The 14387-nt window shown below is 39.6% G+C and overlaps 1 protein-coding gene across 1 annotated transcript in view; it reads left to right on the forward strand.

Annotated features, from left to right (window-relative positions):
- Positions 1-14387, forward strand: part of LOC126252006 (probable helicase with zinc finger domain) — a 157804-nt gene that overhangs the window by 62940 nt on the left and 80477 nt on the right. Inside the window, exon 8 of the mRNA XM_049952790.1 lies at positions 729-828. Within this exon, the coding sequence (XP_049808747.1) occupies positions 729-828 (100 nt within the window). The remainder of the gene's footprint in view (positions 1-728; positions 829-14387) is intronic.

The raw sequence follows: 14387 nt of genomic DNA on the forward strand, positions 1-14387 counted from the left end.
CAGCCATCTGTTGATATAAAACCCAATAACTCGAGCGAAATGGGATACTGATGTGCTATCAATTTTAAATAAAATTTCGATATCTTATCTTCATTTCATTCACTGCAATGTATGAGCTAAAATCAATCATTTGCAATGTTTACACAATGCATTTTTACCTCTGCAGAATCTTAAAAATTTTGCACTGTGTTTTATGTAATTTGATGTAGTACAGTAACTGTGATGTATAATGAAAAGTAATTGAGTCATTTATCAAGCAAGCAAAGCCGGCTGCGGTGGCCGAGCGGTTCTAGGCTCTTCAGTCCAGAACCGCGCGACTGCTACGGTCGCGGGTTCGAATCCTGCCTCAGGCATGGATGTGTGTGATGTCCTTAGGTTAGTTAGGTTTAAGTAGTTCTAAGTTCTAGGGGACTGATGACCTCCGATGTTAAGTCCCATAGTGCTCAGAGCCATTTGAACCATTTATCAAGCAAAGATGTCAAACTATAAAATGTGCAAAAATCAAACTTTTGTGCTAGTAATAGGCTTAAAATCGGATGATAAGTACTTTGTACCAGCTAGAACGCCATTTCTCAGAACGGGAACCAGCATTTGGCAAGCAGTACAGCTGTAACAAAAGCCAGCTTCAGCATAGAGTGTGGAGAGTATGTCTTTGGCAGCGAAAAGCTTAATATAAAATTTGTTGCTTTGTCTTTGGAAATATTTCTGAAATCATTATTCTTTTTCAGGGCCCTTTGGCACTGGGAAGACTTACACTTTAGCACAAGCCATCAAGCATTTACTTTTGCAGTCGGGTACACACATCCTAGTCTGTACACATTCTAACAGGTATGTTTGCATTATTTTTACAGCTTGCCCTTCTTTCCTCACTTTGTTCAGTTGCAGAGTATTATAAGCAGTTTCATATTCATGAATTGTATCAGAGCGCGTGGAAGTGTGCCCCCCTCATCCACCTGCCTCCCCTCCCCTCCCCCCTCCCCTACCCCCTCCCCCCCACACACAGACAGAGAGAGAGAGGGGGGGGGGGCGGGGGGGGGAGGATGCAAAGTATAAGCCAGCATGTATTTGTCACTGCTTGCTAGCCTTCCAGTCCATTACTTTAATTTACAATTGAAGTTGATAATTGTAAGACAATCAGTGTAAACACATATCTGATTTCTGTACTGTTTAATTAGTGAATGTTAAATGCCATCTAAGTGAAATTGTGCGAACTGCATCTGCAAGTCAGAATCAGGCTAGTTATTTTACATGAATCAGAGTCAGGCTAATTATTCCATGTGAACAACTGAGAGAAGACAATAACTCCTCATTTACATGTACAAGTTATTTGCCATCGTCTATATATAAAGCAGTTTAAAGATGGTATGGAGCAGTCTACTCGATTAAAAAAAGTCAGCATTCGCTCGAATGGGCAGATATCAGTTACAGCAACTAAATAATCCTACATATAACTTGTGACCATCTTCAGCTGTGTTAGTATCAATTATAATTTTTTACAGAACCAATAAAAGTAAATGCTGCATTGTCTTTTTTTGTAATTACCAGAAATTTGTTGTAGTATTCGGTCCACTGTCTGTAGATATAGCAAATGTTGTGACACTTGTCTTCTTTGTGTGTCATTAGACAGCCAAGAGATTACTGTTAGGTATGATTTTTGCATTTACCACTCAGTATCTTTATTGGCTGTTTACTCATACAGTACATGTAAAATTATTTAATTAGGTGGATAAAAAATGTACTCACCAAGCAGTGGCAGAACACACATAATAGAGGGTTGTAATTGGCAAGCTTTTGGAACCAGTGGCTCCTTCTTCAAGCAGAAGGAAGAGGGGTGAAGGAGAAGGACTGGAGAGGTCTAGGAAAAGCGGTAGACCTAACATACGGGATGAGAAGGAAAGGAAAAGTCTTTCCTTGCTCAGTTATGTTCTTCACTTACGAAATAACTGAAAGAACCGAATAGTAACAAAATTTTTCCAGACAAATTACAAAATCCCTCTATATTGTACTTTCAGATCCTCTACATGTGGAAGGTGGTGAAACACCTCTCTCTCTCTCTCTCTCTCTCTCTCTCTCTCTCTCTCTCTGTGTGTGTGTGTGTGTGTGTGTGTGTGTGTGTGTGTGTGTGTGTCTAAACTGCAAAGGACAAGTGCTCATGTAATAGACCGTGACTTGTGAGGTTAATAAACAGTGAAATGTACCAGGACGCACTACATGAGTGTACCACTTACAGTTTTCAGACACGTGCTGGATCTTTTAAGAACATAAGCATCTCCATCTATTCTGACCTCACTTCTTACTCTATCCATTCCAGTACACCCCATTCTGCTTCTTTGAAATTTCATCTCATAAGCCTGTGTGCTGCTCATTTGCCTTACTTCATTACCCACATTTCTGACGCACACATTAGTATTGGAACATAATACATCAATACAGCACTTACGTTTTGGCAGTACATCCCTGCTCCACACCAGGCTTCGGACACAGTGCAGAAATCTACGTGGTTGACTACCCCATGCACTTTCCTTCTTATCATTCCTCCTGCTATCTTCTATTATGCTTTCCAGGTACTTGATATTTTCACTATTTTAGTACTTGTCCTCTAATAGTTACATCTATTGCTACTTTCCTCTTAGTCCTGTCACTGTCATTTCGCACTTCTTCACAACAAATTTTGATCCATACTGACCCGCCACTTCCTCCCACACATTTAAACTTTCCTGTAGATCTTTGTCTCCATTTCCCCATGCCATTCCTTTCTTATTTTCATATCCTATTTATGCTACTGCCCATCATTATCTTTCCGCAATGCTGATGAAGATTAGGGAGGATAGTGCAGTCACTTGCTTGAGCCCATTTTTCTCTTCAAACCAGTCTCTTTTCTCTTACTTTTACACAACTCATTTCCTTGATACATTTTTTTCATTCTCATAGTCAACCTTGGAATTCCCATTTTCTGCTTCTGTAAAGATGTTGCTACCTTCAAACTGTCATATGCTTTCTCAATGTCCAGTAACACCATTATTATATTGGATCTGCTGTTGACCTTTCTGGTCTAAACCAATATTGTCTGTCTTTGTCCTCCTCCTACCACCTTGTGTACTGTGTTTTACAGAATGTTCTCAAATACTTTGGCAGCATAAGAATAACTCCTTTATAATTTTGATGAAGTTTCCTGCAAACCCCTCTTAAAAATTGGCACTATGATTCCCTTTTCTAGTGTTCACATGTCCTCTTTTTCTTTCTATGCTGTTATCATGACATGATGCACCCACTGTGCTCCATCATCTCCATACTTTCTCATTCAGTCTCTGTCATTTCTCCATTTCTGTCCAAATTATGTCCAGCTTGACATCCTCTACATTCCCTGACTCACGACTTTCCTCTTCCATATTTCCGTTGGTGTTTAGTAACTCTTCAACATATCCCTTCCATATCTCCTTGATTTTTGTATCTTCTCAACTTCCTTTCATTCATTATTGATCATCCTGACACTTTCCATCAGGCCTCTCTTCTTAGGCATAACCTATTCCATATAGGACCTTTGTACTCCTATCACTGTCCTTTTTCATAATTTTTGTCCACTATTCCATCCATTTCCTCTTCTCTGCTGCTATCAGTCTCTTTGCTATATTTGTATTTTTTTGTGCTTCTTCTGATCTGTCCTGAAATATTATATGGAAAGCTTTATTTTTCTTTGCAACCTACTTCCTTACTCTATATTTCCACCAAGGTGTTTCTTTCCACTTTTTCTTATTAATGGTTTTTACACACAATTTTTGTCCTGTTTCCACCATAATTCCTCTGGATCTTTCTTTCTCTTCGTCTACTGACTGCATTGCATTCCACAGTGTGTCATTCTTTAATATTTTCTGAAATTATTTACATTTTGCTTCTTTCAATTTCCACACTCTCATCATTCTTTTCTGTTGTTCTGCCCTCTTTTCCTTTTTACACAGCCTCACCACTAAAAGAAAGTGATCACTGCTTAGGGCTTTGGAAGGTATTAGCTTGACATGTGTGTGCTAGTCATGTATTATGTAGTTTATCGTGTCAGTGCCATGATACCTTGTGACTTCCTTTTCTTAAACTAGGTGTTACTGACTGGTAGCTCACCCCTTTCACAGATGTCTAACAATTTTTACCCTTCCTCCTTTCTCTTTCCCAGCCTTCAACTACCAGTACTTCCAAATAGCCCACATGTCCATTTAAGTCTCCCATTATTGTGATCTTCTATCCAGTTTGTTGTTCCTACATTTTCTATTGGAAGTCTATCTTCTCTTTAACACAACATCTAACTTGTGGTCCCTGTAGTAGCATCAGCAGTACTGAGATCATTTATAGTTAATAACAATATTCAGTTCCATTTATTGCTTTTTCTCCAGCATTACATTTTTCTTCATGTAGCTGAATGTATGTCAACTGTAACAAATCTTGGTTCAGTCTGTTTGATGCAGTAAAACCAGCGGTTCCAAACACTGCTGCTAATGTAATAATTTTGAAATGCACTTTGTTCACACAAATAGGGCTGAAAATTTCTGTTTTCATGCTGCAGCATACAGGTGCAGAAGGTCTCAGAAAGATTGATCAGTATTCAGGGATCTGACAGAAGTGCTCATTTGAAGCAAAAAAAACTTCGTATGGACAAATGTCCTTTTCCAAATGGTTTCCAGGACAGAAAACATTTAATGTGCATTGTTATTTTTCTTCTGTATTATTCAATGCATTGTGAAGTTCACACACATATAACAGTTTGAAAACATTACAACATGTATTGTACTAAGTATCAGTTGAAAAATACATATTTTTAACACATTATCCTCTAAACATTATCATACACATTACACTACAGCTGTCGTACTCTGCACAATAAATGTTTGAATAGCCCACTATCAACTTCCGCACATTGGTGCACTCATGGGAGAACACATTGTGTTGCCTGTCAGAGTGCCTCTGCACCTCTTCTAATGTGTTCAGCTGCATCTGTGACATGACCAAGCAGCTCATCTTGCATGCTCATCTTCTGTTTGTACATCTTGGACTTAATCCAATTCCATAAACAAAAATCTGATGGCGTAAGGTCTGGTGATCTGGGTGGCCAGTTAATTTTACTACCACAACCAATCTGGTGATTAAGGTAGATTCAGTTGGGATGTTCCCTCATACATATGGTAAAATGTGGAGGGACCCTGTCATCCTGGAAGCACATTGCAGTCTGCAGGGGCAGGAGAATTTTCTCAAGGTGTTCAGCTAATGAATTTTTCCAACAATACTAGTAATTTGCTCTTCTGAAATGACTGGATCTATCAATGTATTACCAATCATACCACATGAAACATTGATCGAAAAATGAACTTGTAAATTCCATTCCATGTAAACATCTCTTCATCAGTGAATAGTATTAATGGAAACAAATGACAGTTGTCTTGGAACCAGTGACAATTCAAGTCATGTAGCATTATCGCCAATACCGAGATTGTGAACTTGCTCTACGTGAAATGGGTACAAGCTTTCTGCATTTAAAGTTCATCGTACACTTGTTCATGGGACATTGATACATGCAGAAAGTTACTGAGTGCCATTTCAACAATGTGTTGCTGTTGCTGCACAAGTTGTTGAACTACACGCTCAGAAGAAAAATGCATAAATGGTAGAATACCCTTTCACACAGTGTGCTTGAAATTTTGGTAAACACTCTATGATCAGGAATGCGACTCATTGGAAAGCAATGACATTATTCTTTGACAGCAGTAGGAGCACTACCATGGCAGAAGCTGTGAACATATTTCCTAACTGCATATTCTTCATTATTGTAAATTTGGGACATTTTAGGCAGCAAACGTACAAACACAGTTAACCGATGCTTCTTTCGTGATACATGCCTAATCTCTCACACTACTTTGCTCACAACCTGCTAGTTTAATTGGAGAAAGACATTCCAAGCAAAGATATTGAAAGTAATGAGGCAAGATGGGATAGAATAAAATGTCGAAGGTGTTGGGCGGGTAAGTCATACATGTGAGCCACTAGTTCAAAAACAAATGTACATTAAATGTGTTCTATCTTGGAAACCACATGAAGTTTTTTGCTTCAAATGAATGTACCTGTCATATCCCTGAATATTGATTCCTCCTGGGATACCTTGATGTGCTACAGATGTTGATTTCTATTACTTATTTCTTCAATTTGTAATACATTCTATCAAATGAGTGAAAGCAGTCCCTTAACAGTCACTTAGACTGTTCTTCGTTACTAAAGCTTATGCCTACTAGTGTTCAGTGGGTAATATACTCATGGGCTCCTTTCTTGTTATAAACAACAAATTTAGCAGTAAGGTGGAGACAGTAACTCTTTCTCTTGTCTTAAAGAGAACTATAGGATAATGTGCATGTACCTTATTAAATACAGATACGGTTTATTATGTAACAGAAACTTTGTAAAAAATTTTCACTTATGTTGATTTTCTATACTCAATTGAACAGCTGATGCACAGTTTCAACCTGTCATTATTTGTCCCCTAAACTGACAAGCTCCACAAAGACTGTCAAGTAACACTGCTGAATAAGCACATATTACAGAAAGGATGCCATATAGAAATGTTGAAACACAACTGTTGTTTTATTTGTGAATGAAAAAATTATTTTATGGGAGATTTATTTGGTTGTTCAATTCTTGTATTAATGTCATGTTACTGTGTGACATTAGTGCTCCTTCTGGCCCTACAGTCTGGAACCGCGCGACCGCTACAGTCGCAGGTTCGAATCCTGCCTCGGGCATGGATGTTTGTGTTGTCCTTAGGTTAGTTAGGTTTAAGTAGTTCTAAGTTCTAGGGGACTTATGACCTCAGCAGTTGAGTCCCATAGTGCTCAGAGCCATTTGAACCATTAGTGCTCCACAACTTGATGGAAATATACTTTTGTTCATGTTTTTATATCTTCTTGGCCACTGCTTTTTCTATTCTTTCCCATAAGTTTCTTTCTTTTGTGGAGTAAGTCCTCATCCAAGCTTTATTTTTCTTCTTTCCTTGGTCTCTGATTTTGCCTTGGTCTTCTCCCAATACTATTGTGTATTTTTACTTTATTCTTGCCAATTGTTTTCTGCAGTTTCTTTCTGATTTCCCTTCTATGACGCCTTTGCTTGTAATATTTATCAAGGAAGTAGTGGTGTGAAACAAAATTGTATGTCAGAGAAGGATAACACTCTCAGTATCCTTTTGTAAAGAATTGTCTGCACCAAGTTACCTTGGATCACTTTTTCAGTAGTACTTTCGTACTTGCTTGGCTTTGAAAATCTTTCAATTTTATATTTCCTTCGAGCACTACTTCAGTTGTTTCCAAGAGGAATTGGCTCTCTAGTCTCTACGTGATTAACTCAAGCTGCTGTTTGCCCACGTTAACCACATTTATTGTTGTCAGAATATTTCTCATCTTTCTTTCACTGCAATGAAGTACTGTGTTCCCATTTCTCTGAGGATCATAAAAAGGTACCCATTTTACATTTAAAACATAAAGAGCAAAAAGTTGTGAAAAGAGTATGTTGTCATCTGGATGGGCCACCAGTCTTTCATTTGTTCCTACATGCATGTTATAATTAGACTGAAACGACAGTGGAACTAAAATTGAAACATTCCCATTTGACGACTTTTACTATTTTACGTAGGAGACACACACAAAACCACACAAGACACCCAAATGTACACTCGTGCAGCTCTGATAAGATTAATTATTGATAGTAGTTGCCTGGGCTGATGGCAGTGGAGAGAAAGTAGGGGAGGACACAAAAGGCAAGCAAAGGGTAGCACAGTAGAGTGAGGCAGGTCTTTTGACAGATGAGTGAGTGAACAACAAGATCATAGGAGTTCAGAGGGTAGAGCCTTTAAGTATAAAGTGATGGAGAGAAGGGGAGAATGAGAGGAAGGCTGAGATGAAGAGGGAGAGAAAAAGGGAGAGGGATGAAAGGGGGGTGGGAGAGAGAGAGGGAGGGGGGGGGGTGGGGTGGACAGAAGATATAATGGAAAAGGTAAGACAAAGGAATGGGCAACAGGTTAGGAGAGATGCAGGTCAGGGAGATTGTCAGTGTAGTACCGTATTTATGGACTATAAGATGCACTTTTTTCTTCACAAAATTGCCTCAAATTCAGGTGCATCTTATACTTGATATTAATATAGAAGTGTCCAGTGTTTGATTTAAAATTCCTGCTGGTCTTAAAATGACCTATCTCTATTTGGCAGCATTGGATCCAACTGGCAGTAGCAGTGCACCAATGCGACAAATATGTGGGAATTCACAAGCTTGCTGACACTGTCTCCCTCCCATCCCAATGCAGAACAATGTATAGCCTGTGGTGCTTCATTGCAGTCTACGGTGCCAGTGAACTTGAATTGAAAGTTCTTTGTGTTATCAGTAACAGTACAATATTTTTGTTGGTATCTAGTTTCATAGTGGACAAAATAAAAGGTATTCATATGATGCCGTCTATAAAATGAAAATTATAGCTTATACAGAGAAGAGTATGTTGTCATCTGGATGGACCACTAGCCTTTCAGTTGTTTCTCTGTGCATGCTGTAATTAGACAGAAACGGCAGTGAAATTGAAACATTTTCATTTGATGATTTTTACTATTTTACATAGGTCTGAATGAAAATCTGTTTGAAACATTAAACACAAACTGAGCGGCATTTTGGGCCTTCACCAACAGAAAAAAACCATTCGCGATTGATGGCCTAGCAAAGAAGAACTGGAAAAAAATGAGGAAGACTAAATGTGCAAATAAAGGACTGAGTGCAAAATGATCCAAACTAGGAGATGACATATTGAAACGGATTCAAGGACACCATCGAAATGGCGTTAGAATTAATACAAAAATTATTCAAATACACACTCGTAAATTAGTGCTACAGTGGAACTTGACAGACTTTGAGGGTGGAATTGGCTGGTGCTACAGGTTTATGATGTCTCACGGGCTTAGCATGTGGAAGAAAACCAAAATTTCTCAGAAAATTCCACAAGAGTATGAAGAGAAAATATTGTCTTTCCATTGCTTTATTATTCAACATCGAAGGAAAACCAGTGTCGAACTAAGCCAAATATGGACGAAACGCCTCTGACATTTTTTGTGCGGAGTAACGGAACTGTTGCCGTGAAAGGTGCTAAAACTGTAACTATAAAAACAGGTGGACATGAAAAAAATGCACTACACTGTTGTCCTTTCATGCTGTGCTGATGGCACCCGGTGATCATTTCCAAGCATGAAAAAATGCCAAAACCTTCTGAAATACTGCCAGTTGTTGCTCATGTACATGAGAAGGTTGGATGGATGAGGCGGATATGAAACTGTGGATTAACAGAGTGTGGGAGAGAAGGGAAGGTCTTTATTGAAGAAGAGTTCTTGTCTTGTGCCAGATCAGTTTAGTAGTAATTTGAAAAATCGTGTGAAAGATAAATTGAGAGAGGGAAGTACAGAGCTTGCTGTTATTCTGGGAAGACTTTCTTCACAATTGCAACCTCTCGATGCCTCATTAAATAAACCATTTAAAGTGTATATGAGAGAGGAATGGAACAAATGGATGAAACACAACATGAATTCACACTGATGGGAGTTTTAAAATTACCTACAATCAAAGAAGTGTGTCAGTGGATAAAACAGTTATGATCTAGAGTGAGATAAGACATTATTGTTAAATCTTTCAAGAAGTGTGGCATAAGTAAAGCTCTCAGAGGAAGTGAAGACAACCTTGTATGGGAAGAGGAGGAAGAAGAAAGTTCAGATGATGTTTTCATGGATATTAAAGATCAGCTTGGTTTTATGAACTAAGAATTGTTTTAGTCTGGCCTTGTAACCGAATAATATAAATGGTAAAAATGTTAAAAAAATTGCTCAAAAATTAAGATGTGTCTTATAGCCCGTAACATCTTATAGTCCATAAAATATGGTATATGTGTAGTAAGCCCATCCTTGCTGCACCTTTCAACAAATTTAGTGCACCTTTAATATCACATTGCTTGTGTTTTATAAGTTCATACATGAGAACTCTCAGGTAATAAAGATGCACAGTCAAATGATACCCATTGTATACCAAGCTACTACACTGTATAACTCCTGAGATAAATTCTGTTGTTTTAGTTGTCAGCAGTAAGGTTGGTTTGATGTAGTTGTTTAGCCCTGTTACCTGCAGCTATATTCTTCATTTCTGCGTAACTGCAGCATCCATCATCCTCAACAATCTGCCTTCAGTATTTGTAGGTAGCAATACTGCTGTGTTTCTTTTCTTTCATCAACACTTAAACTACAGTTTTCAACAATGAGTCTTGTAATTATGTGTGAATAACTGTTAATTAATTAATTATGTTCTTTATTAAATATACTCCCTTGTTTACTTATTGCTGTATATCCTCATTATTTACTTGATCAATATATCAAGCCCTCAGCAGTCTCCTGTAATACTGAATTTCTAATGCTTCTAATGGATTCGTTTCTGTCTACTCCATTGTCTGTGCTGCACAGAAAAAAAATCAGCATGTTGAATTCTGTCTGCAGAAGGTAGAAAAATTGTTCCAAGTGGTAAAAAGCAGAGTTTAATATAATGATTAGTAATGAGGTATGCCTGTACCAATTCAGTCTTGAAATGAATTATTGGCTGTGCCTTTCAGACTCCGCAGAAGAGACCCACCTAGCAAATTAAAAAACGGGGTATGCAGTAAATGAATGATATGCACATTCTTTGCACTACCATTGTTGGGAATAAGGGCAAGAGGGATTTGTGTCTGTAGATTCAGTAAAGGCATTGAGGAGAAATGGCCAACCACTTTACAGTTTTGACCAAGCTTTATTCAGTATCTATGTGTTTGTCCGAATGGAGAGGGGGGTCAGCAAGTGTTGATTCGAGTTTCTTTGGATATAATGTGTGGTTAAAGAACTTCCTAGAAGATGCCTGCCTTGTGAAGACCTTATCAAGTGCTTTGAATGAGTGCAAGAAGGGATACATATGCATACAGGAGATTAGTTCAGAAAGTGCTATGAGTGTCAAAACATGACGACTGAGACCATCTTAAGACTTTTTATTTGCCTGGCAATTGATCATTGAGGAGGAGATTGTGGTAAAGCACCCAGGAGAGAAAGAAACAAAAATGAAACTTCAGTCTGAGAGAGTATATGATGATATTGCAATGATTAATTTCAGTGATTGGCAGTATTCGCTCACTAATCTGTATGATGATGCACCCTCTCTGGCTTGCACTGATTTGGTTGGCAAGAGTGTTACAAAACCATTGTCTCTCTTCGTGGTCTTTAATATCCTAGATACTGGTACTGGGATGGCATTGATGTCAGTTGGTCTCTCACATGTTCTAAAGGGTATGAATTGGGATCTTGCTGGCCATGAGTGTACAGTATCATGTACAATGTTCATTGAGCCATGTTGTGTGGACAAGTGTTCTCCTGTTGAAAAATGGCCCTTGGTACTATCATATTAGGGGAAACACATGAGGATGCAGGATTTCTTTATATACTTTCATGCCATCAGAGTTCCCTCAGTCACTGCCAGCTGTGACCTCAAGTCATACCTTATGGCTCCCCACACCACGACACCAGGTGTAACGACTCTGTGCCTCTTCAAAACATTGGAAGAATTGGGCCCCATTCCAAGTGGTCACCATGCTCAGTGATGATCGCCTTCTGCAGTAGTACTGAACTGCAATTCATCACTGACCACAGTGCGATGGCATTCATCGGCAGTGCACACTTCCCAGCCACAGAAGCATTCCAAATGCAGCTTTTCATGTTGTGGTGTTAACAGTAGCTTATGCTTTCGAAGGTAATTCCCTAGTTTGGCTGCTGCTAGTCTCTGAACAATAGTGTGGGATGAGACAGAATGTTGCACAGAGTCCATTACTTGTTCTTGAATTACAGGCACAGATGTGAAGAGCTTTTGATTTGCTTCGTGCACAATATAGTGATCCTTCCTTGTGGTGGTCAGATATGGCCAACTGGAACCCTGATGACGATTATGCTCACCATCACGTACGCTTGCAGTCTGACATCGGGCCACTGTCACTGTGATACCTCACAAATTTGAATATTACACGAATCGACCCGGTGATCAAATTGAGACACACAATGAGAACTTCCTCAAAATTTTGTCAGGCACTGATAATGCTGTCTCTCACAAGCGTGCTTCATCTCCATGCTCTTCACAGTGATCACTCAACATCTGATGCTGTTAACGCCCCTTCTATACCCTACCAAGCCAGGCAACAAACTAAACACAAACGACAATAATGTACTCTGGTGGCTGCTCTACCTGTCACAGAGAATTGCAGCTCTAATCATTTACATACCCACTGATGGCATGTATTAAATGAAGTTATATTGTCATTGGACCATGTCTTGTGGGTGCTTCCATTTTATTTTTGAGCAGTGTGTTATGAGAGTTGCCACATTTCCTCAGCCATGTAAAATCTGGCATGGAAGAGCACAAATCCAGTTTTGAATTGTTACCACAGTTTCTTTATTGTTAGACAGTGTGCATCAGCAATAATGGCAGTTCCTCAATGTATAAAATCGAGAGACAGTAGACTACTTGTGCTGCAGAAAACGCTGTCATTAGTTTTTGAGTTCTCTTGTTTTGGAATTGTTTCCTATAGTTGGTGAACCAGCATGAGACCACTCTATCGGCTGATGTGCTTAAAGTGTCTTATTTCTTAGTTATTTTGACACTTCCAACAGATCTTTGACTTCCATGGTTGCCATATTTAGGAAATAATGTGGTGCTATCCTGTTGTCTTCCACGTAGCAGTTTTACTGTGGTCCAAGTTGACACCAAGCGAGGTGGCGCAGTGGTTAAAACACTGGAGTCGCATTCGGGAGGACGACGGTTCAATCCCGCATCCGGCCATCCTGATTTAGGTTTTCCGTGATTTCCCTAAATCGCTCCAGGCAAATGCCGGGATGGTTCCTTTCAAGGGGCACGGCCGACTTCCTTCCCCGTCCTTCCCAAATCCGATGAGACCGATGACCTCGCTGTCTGGTCTCCTTCCCCAGAACAACCTAACCCAACCCCTCCAAGTTGACAGTGCCACAAAATATTCAGATACGTCCCAGTTGACGTTGATAGGTGTCCTTTGCGTTGTGCTGATACTGATGGCATTGCTTCCACAATCAGGAAAGAAGATTCTTCCATTGTTTATGCCATTGAGATTGTTATTTTTGGCAGCTATTGAAGTCATTAGTCTTCTTCATCTGTAACCTTAGGCTAGTGTCCTTACATTGTGCTAACATCTGGGTCAGGTGTACATTTCTTTGTTTTTCTTTTTAAAGGTGTTACTTCTCTATTTTCACTGCTGTAATAAAGTTGGTTTTGGTGTCTCATAAGAAAATAATTTTTTTTCAGTAGTTTCGATGTATATCTGGAACAAGCCAATCTAGGTTAGATAACAATGTAAGGAAAATTCTGGTTGAGAATAACTAATTATTTGGGACTAAAGGAGATGATCAGCTAAAGGCAGAAGCACTGTGTCGTCAACAGATAAACACGCAAAAGGTACAGAGATTTATTTTGCTAGTTTTTGGAATGGAATTACACACACACACACACACACACACACACACACACAGGACTGTCTCCCTACATTGTGCTCATATTCAACTGCCAGCTCTTTCCTGGCCCACGGTGAGTGTACAGGGGTGAGGTGGGGGTGGGGTGAAGGATGGAGAGAGGTGGGAGGCAGGGAGAGGGTTGGGGGGGGGGGGAGGGGAGGGAAGTGTCTAGGTCTAGCAGCTCGTGGGAGAGTGGGGAGCCACTAGATGCTTCCACCCCCCCAACCCCCTCCCTGCCTCCCTCCATCCCTTACCCCACCCCACCCCACCCCACCCCACCCCACCCCACACTGAACCCCCACCTCACCCCAGTACACTCACTGTGGACCAGGAAAGAGCTGGCAGTCGAATGAACACAATGTAGATAGACAGGCCCGCGCGTGTGTGTGTGTGTTTACAGCTTGAGAAAAGAATTCCGTTCCAAAAGCTAGCAAAGTAAAGCAGCTTTTGTGTGTGTATTTATTGATGACGCAGAACTTCTGCCTTTAGCCGAGTTGTCTCCTTAATTCCTAAATAATTTGTCAATCTTTGTTAGAGTAATACTCTGCAAAATTCAGGACTGCATTTGTATTCATGTTCTTGCATTTAGATTCCTATCTTTTTTCATTTTTTTTCCTTTTCCTTTCACCATCATATGATCTTAAAGAATTTTGGAATAATAATGATGTATGGTATGCAGATGTTTTGTTTCCATTGTGTAATTTAGTGCCATGTTCCCCCTATGATAGTCTCTTTATGTTTCCATCTCTCCCCTTTCATCTCAGCAGCTGGTGACTAGGCTGGAAAACCTGAAAA

Source organism: Schistocerca nitens, chromosome 4 (assembly GCF_023898315.1).
Source record: "Schistocerca nitens isolate TAMUIC-IGC-003100 chromosome 4, iqSchNite1.1, whole genome shotgun sequence".
NCBI classification, from domain to species: domain Eukaryota; kingdom Metazoa; phylum Arthropoda; class Insecta; order Orthoptera; family Acrididae; genus Schistocerca; species Schistocerca nitens.